Consider the following 12,649-nt stretch of genomic DNA (forward strand, 5'->3'; position numbering starts at 1 on the left):
TTTGAACACAGGAACTCTCTGAAGGTCAAGTCTCACGTGTCTCTGAATCTACAGAAGCTCCAAACCAAGAGTTGGATGTTTACAGCTTGTAAACTAGACACCACCTCCTCTACCTTGGTATTATTTTGCTTTCCTCCTCCCTCATTCTTCTCATCCGTCTCCTCCTCTTCTTTAATCTTCTTCTCCTTCTACTGCCATCTTCTTTTATTGAGTGAATTCAGTGTTGTCAATAAAGTTTGGAGGACAGTTTTCTTCTCGTCCTTGTTCTTCTCTTCTTACTCCTTCTATTCCTCTTCCTTTTTCTTTCCTTTCTTCACTTCCTCCTCCTACTCCTTCTTTCATTGCTTCTCCCTCTTCTTCTCATCGTCCTCCTCGTCTTAAGTTTTCTTCTTCTCCATTGTTGTTCTTCTCTCCTTGCTCCTTCTTCGTCTTGTTCTCCTTCTACTTCACCTCCTTCTTTTTGTCCTTGCGCTCCCTGTCTCCTTCTCCGTCTTGGGCTCCTTGTTATTCTCCTCCTCCTCCACCTTCTCTTCCTCCTTCTCTACTCCTCTTCCTTCTCCTTCCCTTCCTCCTCCTCTTCCTCTTAGTTGGTCTTCTTCACCTTCTCCACTTGTTATATTTCCAGCAGAGTTGACGCTCACAGCTCCTCCTCCTCATTCTTCGTCTCCTCCTTCTCCTTCTCCTTCTTCTTTTTCTTCTTCTTCTTTCCAGAACCGGATTTCTGCTTTACACCAAAGAAGATGAAGTAATCAATTAAGTGTCCTCACCACAGAAACACAGAGGCTCCTGTTAAAGCTCCTGACTAAATCAGTTCTTATCTCCAGTCTCTATCAGCTGATCTCCTCCTCTTTCATTCCCCCCCCCCCCCCCCCCATGAATGAATAGTTAAGAGTCAGCTCCTGTATCTGGTTTCACTCTAAGCCTGAACAAAGTTGAACGTTTGTCGCCTGTTGAGAGCAGAGAAAGCAGTTTTGGGAAGATTATTCCGTGTATCTGTGGCCACATTAAAGACGACTTTATTTGGTATGTATGCTGAACAATGCTGCTCTTTTAAGTTTATATTTGTTAACCTCACCTGAAATTAAAGGATGTGATTTTTGTTTGTACTCCTGACCAGTTAAAAGCATCAGAGTTTTTCTGAGTGCTCACATCACCAGAAAAGGTTTTGCACTTTGGACCAGATCAGTGTTTTTGTCCTTGCATCAACAGTGATTCACACAAGTCGTCTGTCTCTGATTGGACGAAGGACGGGGGTTTGCAGCAGATCGCTGCAGCCCACCGAGCCCTCCCTGAGCGTGGGTTAGAAGGCTGCAGGGTTTTCAGAGAAGGGATCTAAAAACCTCAAACGACTCCCAGAGAGCTGTGGACGATGGCTCGTGATGTTTTCCCGTCGCTGCCGTTCCTGCTGCTGCCGCTCCTGTCTGTGTTTGGGGCGTCCCGCGGCTGCCTGCCAGACCCGGCTTCGGCCTACAGATTCACAGGAACGGTGTGCCGGCTCACCTACCCTGCTGCTGTTGTTTGTGAGTTGGACTTAGTTTCATGCATGTGTTCATTTAATCCAGTCAGCTACAGTGCCACTTGACCACATTTCTGCAGAAAAATGACTCAAAACTTCAGCGGATTTTCACCCAAGTCCTGAAAGTAGACAAAGAGAACCACATAACACATGGGACAGAAATATTATACTTGTATATTTATTTAATTACAAAAAAACAAGTAAGTCAACCCTTGTTTTCAGTATCTAGTGGGATCCCTTTGTGCAGCAGTTACCAGTACCTAAACATTTCCGGTAACTGCTGATCAGTGGTCTACAGCAGCTTGGAGGAATTTAACCCATTCCTCAGAACAGAACCACTTCAGTTCTGAGATGTTGGTGGGTTTCCTCACATCAACTGCTTGCTTCAGGTCCTTCCACAACATTTCTGTTGGATTAAGGTCAGGACTTTGACTTGGCCGTTCCTAAACATTCATCTTGTTCTAGTCTATTTGTTTATTCAGGAAAATGAGTCAATATTACTATTGCAAAAGTAAGTGCACCTCTAGTATTACAAGTTTATGTTTGGAGATGAAACAACACTGTGTTCCAGCATCAGAACCTCATCCCTCCATCAAACATGGGGGTGCTAATGTCCTGGTTTGGGCCTGTTCTGCTGCATCTGGACCAGGACAGCTTGTCATCATTGATGGACCAATGAATTCTGAATTCTACCAGTGAACTCTAAAAGAAAATGTCAGGACATCTGTCCATGAGCTGAATGTGAAGAGAAACTGGGTCATGCATCAAGACAACGAGAACCAAGAACACAAGTGGTTCTACAAAAGAACGGTTAAAGAAGAACAAGATGAATGTGTGACGTCTCTAATGCTCATAGATCTGAACAGCTCAAACTCAGCCTCCCGTCCACATGTTGATGCGTCCTTTGAGTGTCTTTGCCTTCATGTCTTTCCGTCTGTTGTTGCCAGTGAATGAGAAAACCACGAAAGTGATTGAGGCGGCATTTCAACACGCCCGATACCCAAGTATGAAGGGAGAGAAATCCCTGCTCTTTGTCGGCAGAGTCTTATATGGTCTGGACAAGTGAGTGGACACACAAACACACATGGACACACAACATACCATGAAACCATCTAATGTTTCTCCATTGACACGCCTAGTTTGGAGATTCACAACCTGACGATCGGTCGGAGCGAGTTTGAGCTGCGTCCAGGTGAAGGCATCGCCATGGAGATAAGCAATGTGTCCGCCGTGTTCAAAGGGACGATCCAGTATGGCTACGGCAGCTGGCTGTGAGTTAGAGCAACAAGCTGCATGGCTCCACTCAGTCGTTGTCAGTGCTAACATCTAAATTCATTTATTTTTCTTGTGTCTTTCAGCGTCAACGTCGCTCACTCTATTGACTTTGAGATTGATTCTCAGATTGATCTTGGAATCAACCCCAAACTTTGTAAGTAGGTTTTACTTTCCACTAGGGGTCTTAGAGACTAGTCAACTAGTCAGTGTGTTGACTGTGTCCACATTAAAGATGCTTTAAGCATCATGGCAACTAGTCACTGATCACGTGACAATAACAACATGGACGCCTCCTAGAAGACAGGTGAGGAGCCCAGTGGGTCGCTGCAGCAAACTAGCAGCGGCTCATCAAGTGTGTGGAGATACTTCACTGACGATGAAGCCCATTCTACCGTCACATGTCAGTCCTGAAATACAACTAAAGTACTACTGCAATGCATCTGAAAAGACTAACGCTAAAGCTAGCAGAGGAACGGTCTAAATCCTCTGGACAGCAGTCAGTTAACAACTTCACCAAACGTCCTGCGGTAACAGAGAGAAGGAGGCTGCACATCAACTATTTGATAAAGTTATTAGACCTTTAGCTGCAATTTAGCATTTTTTGCTACTGATGGTGCTGAGGTGCTGTCTGTTTTTATACAGGCTATACGTATCTGCAGCACACAGTATGTAGCACATGAGCTGTCTGTTCTCAGCAGATGTATTCAGGTCAAGAATATAGATTTGATTACTTTCTACTATTTCTAGTCGGTGTCAACTCGACTTTCATCACGACTTTAAAAAAATCTGAACTTGTGCAATCCCTACACTGCAATTTTCTTAATATGTAACATGCACATGCTAAAGCCAGAATATGGAATGCATGACTTTTTCTAGTACTTTTACTTCTTCAAGCACTTCAAACTGCAGCAACTTCTTCTTTGGATGCAAAACCCCTAGATTATCACACTGCAGTCTTTATTTTTTTTGCTTTATGTCTCTGATTTCATCTCATCTTGTGTTCCCTCTGTAAACTCTGTCAGACTGTGGTAATGGGAAGGTTGCAGCAGACACCTCAGACTGTTACCTGAACTTCCACAAGCTGCGTCTACACCTGCAGGGAGACAAAGAGTAAGTGACGAAAACCTGTAAGCCTGAAAGCGTCGGCATTGCATCCGTCTAACGGGCATTCGATTGTTTCAGGCCGAACTGGCTGAAGAAGCTCTTCACCGACTTCATCACCTTCACCGTCAAGCTGGTCATCAAGGGACAGGTGAGGGCGAGGGAGAGAGAGAGAGAGAGAGAGAGAGAGAGAGAGAGAGAGAGAGAGAGAGAGAGAGAGCTATGACTGGAATCACTGTGTTTGATCCGAATCTCTTCTCAAATGCAGATTTGCAAGGAGATCAACAAGGTGGCAAATATACTGGCTGACTTTATACAAGAGAGAGCAGGTGAGCGCATGTCTGCTCGTCTTTAAATTTAGTTTTCTGGAGAGTCTACAGGACAAACGGTTTGGGGCCCTTCCTCTAAAATAAACTCAATGGGTCTGATGGGTTTCAGCTTCAGGAGACCACACTCCAATGCCCCGATGTTTTTTTCTCATCCATTTTTCCTCATCTATTTTAGATAAATTGTCCTGTTAAAGGAGCTCTGAGGTGATACACTTGAGGAATACTACAAGAATTCATAGATTAATTTTAATGGAAAACCAACCACAGTTTACAGGTTATAGCCTATATTACATATCAGTCAGTAAATGCACCTCAAAGATTAGAAGGTAATTTCAACTTCTTAATTTAAAAACCCTTTTTTATTATTATTATTAGGCTGAGGGAGCACAGAGCTTTTTGCCCTGATGTACTGTTTTTTTGTTTTTTGTTTTTTTGCATCCCTACAACATTTAAGGAAAGTGCAAAGTTAGCAGGACCCACAGAGACGACAGTAGACACCAGGACTGAAAGCACTGATGCAGGCGTAACCGACACCTTCTCTTATTTTTTTATTTTACTTTAACATCAGTTTGTGTTTCCAGAGCACTTTCTCAGTGATGGAGACATCCACGTGGATGTCGGCATCACCACTTCACCTGTCATCACGGCTAACTACATAGAATCATACCACAAGGTGAATATGGCCTGTTTATACAAATAAAACACAATGATGTGTCTCCTCCAGTAAGAAAGCTCATATTTATCTGTTTACCTTGTGAAGGGGCTGACCAGCTACAACAACACGACCGCCGTCATTGACGATTCTGTTTTCCAACCGAGACACCTGACAGAAAACAAGATGCTCTACTTTTGGGTGTCAGGTCAGCAGTTGGCACTTTGTTCTGTCTTTTTGAGTGTGGTAGAGCCAAGATATTATATCGTGGAATATGCAGGATGATTATTAACCTCAAGATTTACACCAGCAGGAGCCAGCGAGGTGGAACATAAAGTTAGTTTGTGGTGAATCAGGCTTGAGGCTGCACTTCATCATGGATCATATTCCATTACTGCAGACTCTCCCTGATGTTAATCAAACTTGGGATGCTAATTTCTAAAAACAGCATTTAACACAACTCCTGGTTTTGCAGTTTTTAACTGTTCTTGTCTTCTGATGGTTAGAATCTGTGTAAGTTTTAGGTTGGCATCCCTTCAGAAGTAAAGCCAATTCAGAACAGAGGACTTCTTGCAGAGGTTTCTGAGTTCCTTGTCACAGATGAGCAGCAACTTCCAGGAAAAAGGAAGCTGAAATGCTAAAATGTTAAATTCCTCTGATGTCCACTAGAGGCTGCTCCAAAACTGAGTCAGTCCCCATAGATCTCCAAGTTAATATGGTCAACTTTACAGCAGAATCAACATATTTACAGCCTGGTACAGGGAGAATGTTTATAGAACTGTCTTGTTTAAATTTTATAAGGCTTAAAGATATGTAGAATTGAGGGAGTGTCTTCTTTGAGTTGGGTGTCCTCACCTTTTTGACCACTTCTGAATGAGCTGGGAGTTAGGTGGAGTCAGGCAAGATGGCAACAGCCAGAGACACCACATTTAGCTTCAAGAACTGCCCTTCAAGAAACATCCGTCCATCCTGATCTGGTCTCTAGTGTCCAGGTTAAACAGGTCCAGGTGTGAACACTGATCTGGTCTCTAGTGTCCAGGTTAAACAGGTCCAGGTGTGAACACTGATCTGGTCTCTAGTGTCCAGGTTAAACAGGTCCAGGTGTGAACACTGATCTGGTCTCTTGTGTCCAGGTTAAACAGGTCCAGGTGTGAACACTGATCTGGTCTCTAGAGTCCAGGTTAAACAAGTCCAGGTGTGGACACTGATCTGGTCTCTGGAGTCCAGGTTAAACAGGTCCAGGTGTGAACACTGATCTGGTGTCAGTCCACATGTGGAGGTGGTCTGGGACACATGTGACCTCCTTCCTTTGGTAGTGTGAACACACAGTGAGTCCTGGGTCACATTAAAGACCACCTACTCAACAGGGCTGATCTGAGGAAGAGGAGTTTAACTCATTCATTCAACCACTAGTAGAAATGATCACATGAATCAGTGATGTCTGTTCATTAGTAATGAGAGCCTTTTAAAAGATTATGGCCTTGGAGCTGAGAACCAAACTAAATACACTGTGGTGGTGATTCTGTTATTAATTACGTTATTGATGTGGTCATATTAATGTATAAGGAGACACGTAGAGTTAAGTTACATCTTGTATTTCCTCAATAATGACCTGTGTCTTTAGTTTCCTTTATTACTAGAGATTACGGTGAATATGGAAACTTCCTGGGTTCAGGTTATAATCTGAGTTTTGTGCAGGTCTACGAAGTGGCACACATTAAAACAGCACTGTTCATGGTTCTGAAACAGCGGTAGGTAGTGATCCAATAGAGACAGCAGCTGTTAAAATATTCAACTGTACCCCAAATGACGTCAGTGTTTGTTTGTATACAGAGCACAAAACTAAGATCAGATCAGATCTGGATCACATTTAGTAATGCCAGGTGTGAACCAGGTACTAATAGATGGCCACTTGGGATCAGATTGCCCAGATCGGATCTTAGTGCATGGTCGCTGTTACTTTTCCTGAAGCCCCGCCCAAACAATCTGATTGGCCCGTCAGATCTTTGCAGGAGCAGAATCGATTCCCAACGGAGAGACTTTCCTCCACAACCAAAGTTTGTTCGTGGGGGTGTTGGTCTGGCTTTTATTAAATGTTCAATGAGTGTTTGTAAATGAAATGTTTTGTGGTGTTTGAACTCCAGACAAGGTCTTCAACCCCATGATTTTGGCTGCTCACCAAGATGGCCGCTTCAAGCTCAACATTTCTGGAGAAGAACTCATTGTAAGTACATAAAAACGGCGCAGATGTTTAAACTTCTTACAGTTTCCATCGTGTCACATTATCTGTTGAATGTGATTTCAGAACCTTTTCAAGACAGACCTCTCCAGCACCATGCCTGAATTTATTAGAAAGGTGAGATGGAAAACTCAGAAATATGTTTGTTGTATTTTCCTTTACCAGTGGAGACTTTTTATTTGTGTGTTCAGTGTCTGATGGAACCAGGTTCTCCAGAACTCAGAATGTGGAGCTCAGGGATTCCCTTCTTAAACACCTCCACCTTTGGTACGACGGTCTGGACCACGGCCTCTGGAGAGCTCTACTGTGGAAACGAGGGCACACCGACGTTCACCTTTACCACGGTACTTAATCTTTCTGATTTCTATGTCTGTGAAGATCATCAATCCTCCAGGTCACAGTATCACACAAACAAAACAAAAAACAGAAGCTTCTGGACTCGTAGAGTTTCTTCAAAACGTTAAAGTGCCTTCTTCACCTCTGAATGACTGGTGGGGAGTGGCAGGAAAGATTTCCATATTTATTATAATTTATTGCTTGATTAAAAACAAACTTTTGTTTTATTTTATTGTGTTTATATATGTAATGGATAAATATGTTTATTCTTTAGCTGCAATGAAACAACAGAACAGATGCTAAGCTAACAGCTAAAACCGTAGAAATAACTAGCTAAATTCAACAATTTAAACAATCTGCTTAAAAATGACAAAGTGTAAATAGTAAATGGATGAAATAGCAAAAGATATTTAAATAATTAGTTTTAGCTAACTGATAAACAGTTGACATACATACTTAGATTTGAAGTAATTTGATGAATATAAACGATAAGCAGTTCAAACAAACTGAATTCAACTAACCTGGAAGTCAGGTTTGGTCTGGAGTCTCTCCGTTGGGAACTGATTCTGCTCCTGCAAATATCTGTCGGGCCAATCAAATCCTTTGTGGGCGGGGCTTTATGTGGTGACGGACAGAAGGGTACCAGTAGTCGTCTGAGCGCCGTAGAGTTGAATTTGTTAACAATAATTTAGCTCTGATTGCTTGGAGACTTACTTTTCTTTTTTCATCCTCACCCTGGCGACAATATTTATTCATTATGTAAACATCAACCTTTATTTTAATTTATTTAGGCCTATTAGTCTCTAAATTAATTTTAGCCCAGTGTTGTAGAGTGCTACTTTGATTCATTTCAATGATAAGAGGTTAGGACAAATAATACTGACACAATCAGTCTCATTCACATAATCTTAAACTCAGCTCATATATGTTGTACCATAGTGTCCATTTAAAGGTGTCTGATGTGTCTTTCTCTTGTTTTGGACGTGAAGCACGTGGTCGTAGAAGTCTCAGTCTCCTACGCTGACAAGAAAGTCTTCCTGCACGGTAAACCGACAGAGTAAGAGCTTCCTTCTTGATTTCAGAGACAAAATGTTTTCTAAAGAAATCAGAACTTGTTTGCTTTCTGTGAGTGAGAGAGACCGAAATCTGGATCATGTCTCCAAGTCAACAACCAGGTGTTGATGGTTCTGATCCAGCGGTAGGTAGAGATCCATTAGAGACAGCAGCTGGTACAATATTCTACTGACCACATGATGGCGCTGCTTATTTACAGACACACAAACTGAGATCAGATCTCAAGTGCTGGCTGGGGACGCATGTGGAGACACATTTTAATTAAGACCAGGTGTGAACACAGGAACTTAGAGATGGACAGGTGTGATCGGATGTTAATGTGAGGTGTGAACGTGGGGCTTAAAGTAAAAAAGAAATGAACTTCCCCGTCATTTTTTAACATCTGCTGTCTCAAAACAATGAATCTCTATGTACTGCCATTTCAGAACCATGAACAGTTGTTGAACATAATGAGCTGTTAAGCTTCTCTGGTCTCTGGTCTCTGGTCTGTGATCACCGCTGTGCTGTTTGCAGCAGTGAAAGAAAAACCTCCAGTAGTGAGAGTAAATATTGAGTTGCTCTCCTCTTGCTTACACAAATACAGACTTCCGTTGATTTAATTGATCAGATGGTCTCGTTCAGATTAAGCTCTCTTTTGGAAGCCAGCCCCAGACAAACAAAAAAAATGAAAGGTTCATTTAACTCGAGCTCTGGTTTGGTAATAGCCGAGGTTTTAAAATTAATAGACTGAGACGACTTTTTTATCGAACTTAACAAGGCTTGAACAGACATGCATGCTTTAGCACTTCTAAGATTTGAATTAACAACTTGTTTGCGGACGTAATTTTGCTCTGTTGTCGCTGTGTCTGACTGGTGGTCCTCGTTTCTCTCTAGCTTCTTCTTAATGACCGCCATGCTGCCCTCACTAAATGAACACGTAAGTTAGTTTTTTTTCCTTTATATTATAGTTAACAGGAAAGCTGCGACCGTATTCCTAAAGATTCTAAGCATCCTTTTATCCCGTCTCCATGGAAAGTCTCCTCTCCATCTTTTTCCAGGTTCATAAAGAGGAAGAGCGAGAGTTCATAAAAGAAGCCGTGGAGAAGATCGGCGTTCCCAGAGTTCTGTCTGGTTAGAAACTTCAACCTTTTGACATTTAACCAAACAAGTGGTTTTCAGTCTGATAAATGTTTTTATTGTTTGTTTTTAGTTCTGGGGACCGAGGTGACCCGGCTGCTGGACCAACAAGGAACTTACCTGTTTGACATCTTCAACCCTGAAGTTCTTCATCGGGATGTGAGTGTTTTCTCTCTCTGAGCCTCCTGGTAGCTTTACTGTGTTTACCTGCAGTCACCTGGTTACCTCTCTGTCCGTGCTGCAGGGCTACGTGGTGATTCAGATGGATTTCGGTTTCCCTCATCACCTCCTGGTCGAGTTTCTCAAGAGAACGCTGGAGGAGTGAAGCCTCCTTTCATATTTCTCACCTGTTGTGACTCATCTATCTGCTGTAATGTATTTGTTTTTTTTTCTTAGTTTTAAAGTTTGAAGCTTCATTAAAATCGCACTAAACGTGGAGTTCTACGGGTTTTCTAAACATCTGGTGAGAAAAGTGTGGATGCTCCCAATCAGCCATAACATTATGACCCACTAACAGGGTGGCCGGGATGTACCAGGCCGCAAGGAAGAAGGGTAGGAGGAAGAGAAGGGAGAGAAAAAGGAGGAGGAAGAAGAGAAGGAAGAGGCTAAATAGGAAGAAGAGGAGACAGAGCAGGGTGAAGAAAAGGAGAAAGAGGAAGAAGACCATGAGAAAGAGGAGGAGGAATAGGGAGAGGAGGAGGAAAAGGGAAAGGAGGAGGAAGAGGAAGAGAAAGAAGAGAGTGTGGATGAAGGGTAAGAAGAGAAGGAGGAGGAAGAGGAAGAAGAGGAGAAAGAGGAGGAAGAAAAGGAGAAAGGAAGAAGACAATGAGAAAGAGGAGGATGAATAGGGGACGAAAGAAAAAGAGGAGGAGAAAGAGGAAGAAGAGGGTGAGGACGATGGGTAAGAACAGAAGAAAGAGAGAAAGGAGGAGGAAGAAGAGGAGAAAAAGAAGAGGAGAGAGAGCAGGAAGAGGAGGAGAAAGAGGAGGTGGAGGAAGAGAACATGCAGGAGGAAGAGGAAGAAGAGGAAAAAGAAGGAAGAGGAAGAAGAGAAGAAGGAGAAAATGGAGGAGGAAGGAAGAAGAGGAGGAAGAGGAAAAAGAGGAGGAAGAATGGAGGAAGGAGGAGAAAGGAGGAGGGAGAGGAAGGCGAGAGTGAGGAGGGAGGGTAAGAGGAGAAGCAGGAGGAAGAGGATGAGAAAAAGGAAGAAGTCAATGAGAAAGAGAATAGGGAGGAGGAAGAGGAAGAAGAGGGAATAGTTGATTCAGTTCATGGAAGGAAGTCAACAATGTCCATCAGCCACCAGGTGGCACTGTTGGACTATTATTGTTTCAACATTGCAGCTCTGTCCTCAGGCGACTGCTGCAGTAGATGTTCAGTTTACACCAATCAGCCATAACATTATGACCACCTGCCTAACGCTGACATCAAAACAGTCCTGACCCGTCGAGGCCTGGACTCCTCTAGACCTCTGAAGGGGTGGAGCTGAGACATCAGCAGCAGATCCTTCTAAGTCCTGCTTTACATTGAGACGTGGAGATCTCCATGGACCAGGACTTGTTCGTTTTTATCCAGGACGTCCCACAAGATGCCAGGTTAGATTTAGATCTGGAGGAATTTAGAGAGGCCCCTTGAGCTCACTGTTGCTGTTGCTCATCAACTATTCCTGAACCATTGTTGCTTTGCGGCAGGGAGTGTCTCTGGACGTCCTGCTGAAAGAGGCCAAGGCCACGAGGGAATACTGTTTCTATGGAAGAGTGCACATGGAATTTGGAGGAAAAGTCAACGATAGCAAAAGACACAGCAGCCTAGACCTAAAGCAGCACAACTATGGGATAGTTTAGGGTCACCTGAGCCAGCCCTAAGCATAGACTGTAGGAAAAATGGACGACACGTCTCCACTTCCTCCCATTGGTCAAACTGACACCAGTGTACCGGGGTTACAGTTGGCTAATACTGCCCTCTGTTCTACATCCCCCAGTTGTCAGTGGCAACTGTCAATCATCCTGATGTCACATCCTGCTTTTATAGCGTCAAATAACTCAAACGAAACATTGCAGGAACTAAAGATTTAAGTGTTTCAGTTTGGCCCAAGTCCCATCCACTAGTAATATGGAGGGGGCGGGGCTTCTGACCTAGCTGGATTCACTTCTAAGGAGCTGTCATGGTGTCCACTTTTTATTTATTTTTACAGCTTTATGAAAAAGGAACATTTTTTATTTTGAGGCCTGACCCTAAAAGTAGAGAGGTCTGAATGTCTGAATGTGTCAGTCCTGTTGACAAAACAAGCACAAACAAGCTCAGGCCATATTACCGCAACATGCCCAAACCTGACTGACCTGTTTTTCCTCATCTTGTTTACCCCCCGTCCTCTGCCCACCCGTCCACCGCCCACCATCCACCCCTCCGTCGCCAACGCTTTAGCCTCCCACGAGCCTTTGTGTTGACATTCCTCGGCCCTCTGAATCAGCAGTGGGAACCGAGGCCTGTGCGTGACACTGGATGTTCACCGGTCAAAGATTTGGAGGTCACTCGTCAGGAGGTAAATCCAGAGCTGCTTCGCTCCCTGTGGCCATAAAAGAACCCGGCGGCGTCTTTGAGTTGTGTACATGCAACATGACCTCTCGTCCACTTTCCTCTGATAGGTTAAAGAAGGAAAAGTGGGCCAGTCTGTGCTCGCTGTGAGCCTGCATTCCTTCCAAACACAAACACACCAATTAAAGCCCACCTCACTTTTACCAGGTACCTTTATTTTTTGCCTCCTTTTGTCGTAAAAGCAGAAAGGTCAGAAACACAGAGGTAAAGAGGGTTACCTTTGTCTCTCTGACCTTTCTGCTTTTACTGCACTGACAGGAAAGCTTTGGAAAAAGGGTTTGACTTGAACTTTGCTCACTGACATTTTACAAGAAAAAAAAAAGTTACCTCTTCAACGTGTCCAGGTCATGGTTTATCTAAAAACAAAATCTGAAACAAGGTCAACTGAACTTCTTGACGACGTTTCATCCAAGTCT

The 12,649-nt window shown here is 43.4% G+C and overlaps 1 protein-coding gene across 1 annotated transcript; it reads left to right on the forward strand.

The window, feature by feature from the left end:
* Positions 1-920: 920 nt before the first annotated feature.
* cetp (cholesteryl ester transfer protein, plasma) lies at positions 921-10,562 on the forward strand. The gene is made up of 17 exons (XM_084554670.1): positions 921-1,520; positions 2,464-2,578; positions 2,656-2,787; positions 2,875-2,945; positions 3,814-3,901; positions 3,974-4,043; positions 4,161-4,221; positions 4,803-4,894; positions 4,982-5,081; positions 7,018-7,097; positions 7,179-7,229; positions 7,304-7,456; positions 8,438-8,505; positions 9,396-9,438; positions 9,560-9,632; positions 9,712-9,797; positions 9,883-10,562. The coding sequence occupies exons 1-17, from the start codon at positions 1,370-1,372 to the stop codon at positions 9,961-9,963; spliced, it is 1,515 nt and encodes a 504-aa protein (XP_084410796.1). The 5' UTR covers positions 921-1,369; the 3' UTR covers positions 9,964-10,562.
* The last annotated feature ends 2,087 nt before the right edge of the window (positions 10,563-12,649 follow it).

This window comes from Chelon labrosus (assembly GCF_963514085.1).
Source record: "Chelon labrosus genome assembly, chromosome: 11".
Classification (NCBI taxonomy): Eukaryota; Metazoa; Chordata; class Actinopteri; order Mugiliformes; family Mugilidae; genus Chelon; species Chelon labrosus.

Excerpts from the sequence above, each read along its gene's own strand:
- cetp (XM_084554670.1), top strand. The coding sequence starts at position 1,370 with ATGGCTCGTGATGTTTTCCCGTCGCTGCCGTTCCTGCTGCTGCCGCTC. Across the intron at positions 7,230-7,303 it reads TGCCTGAATTTATTAGAAAG|TGTCTGATGGAACCAGGTTC; the intron begins GTGAGATGGAAA and ends TTGTGTGTTCAG. Across the intron at positions 9,633-9,711 it reads CGTTCCCAGAGTTCTGTCTG|TTCTGGGGACCGAGGTGACC; the intron begins GTTAGAAACTTC and ends GTTTGTTTTTAG.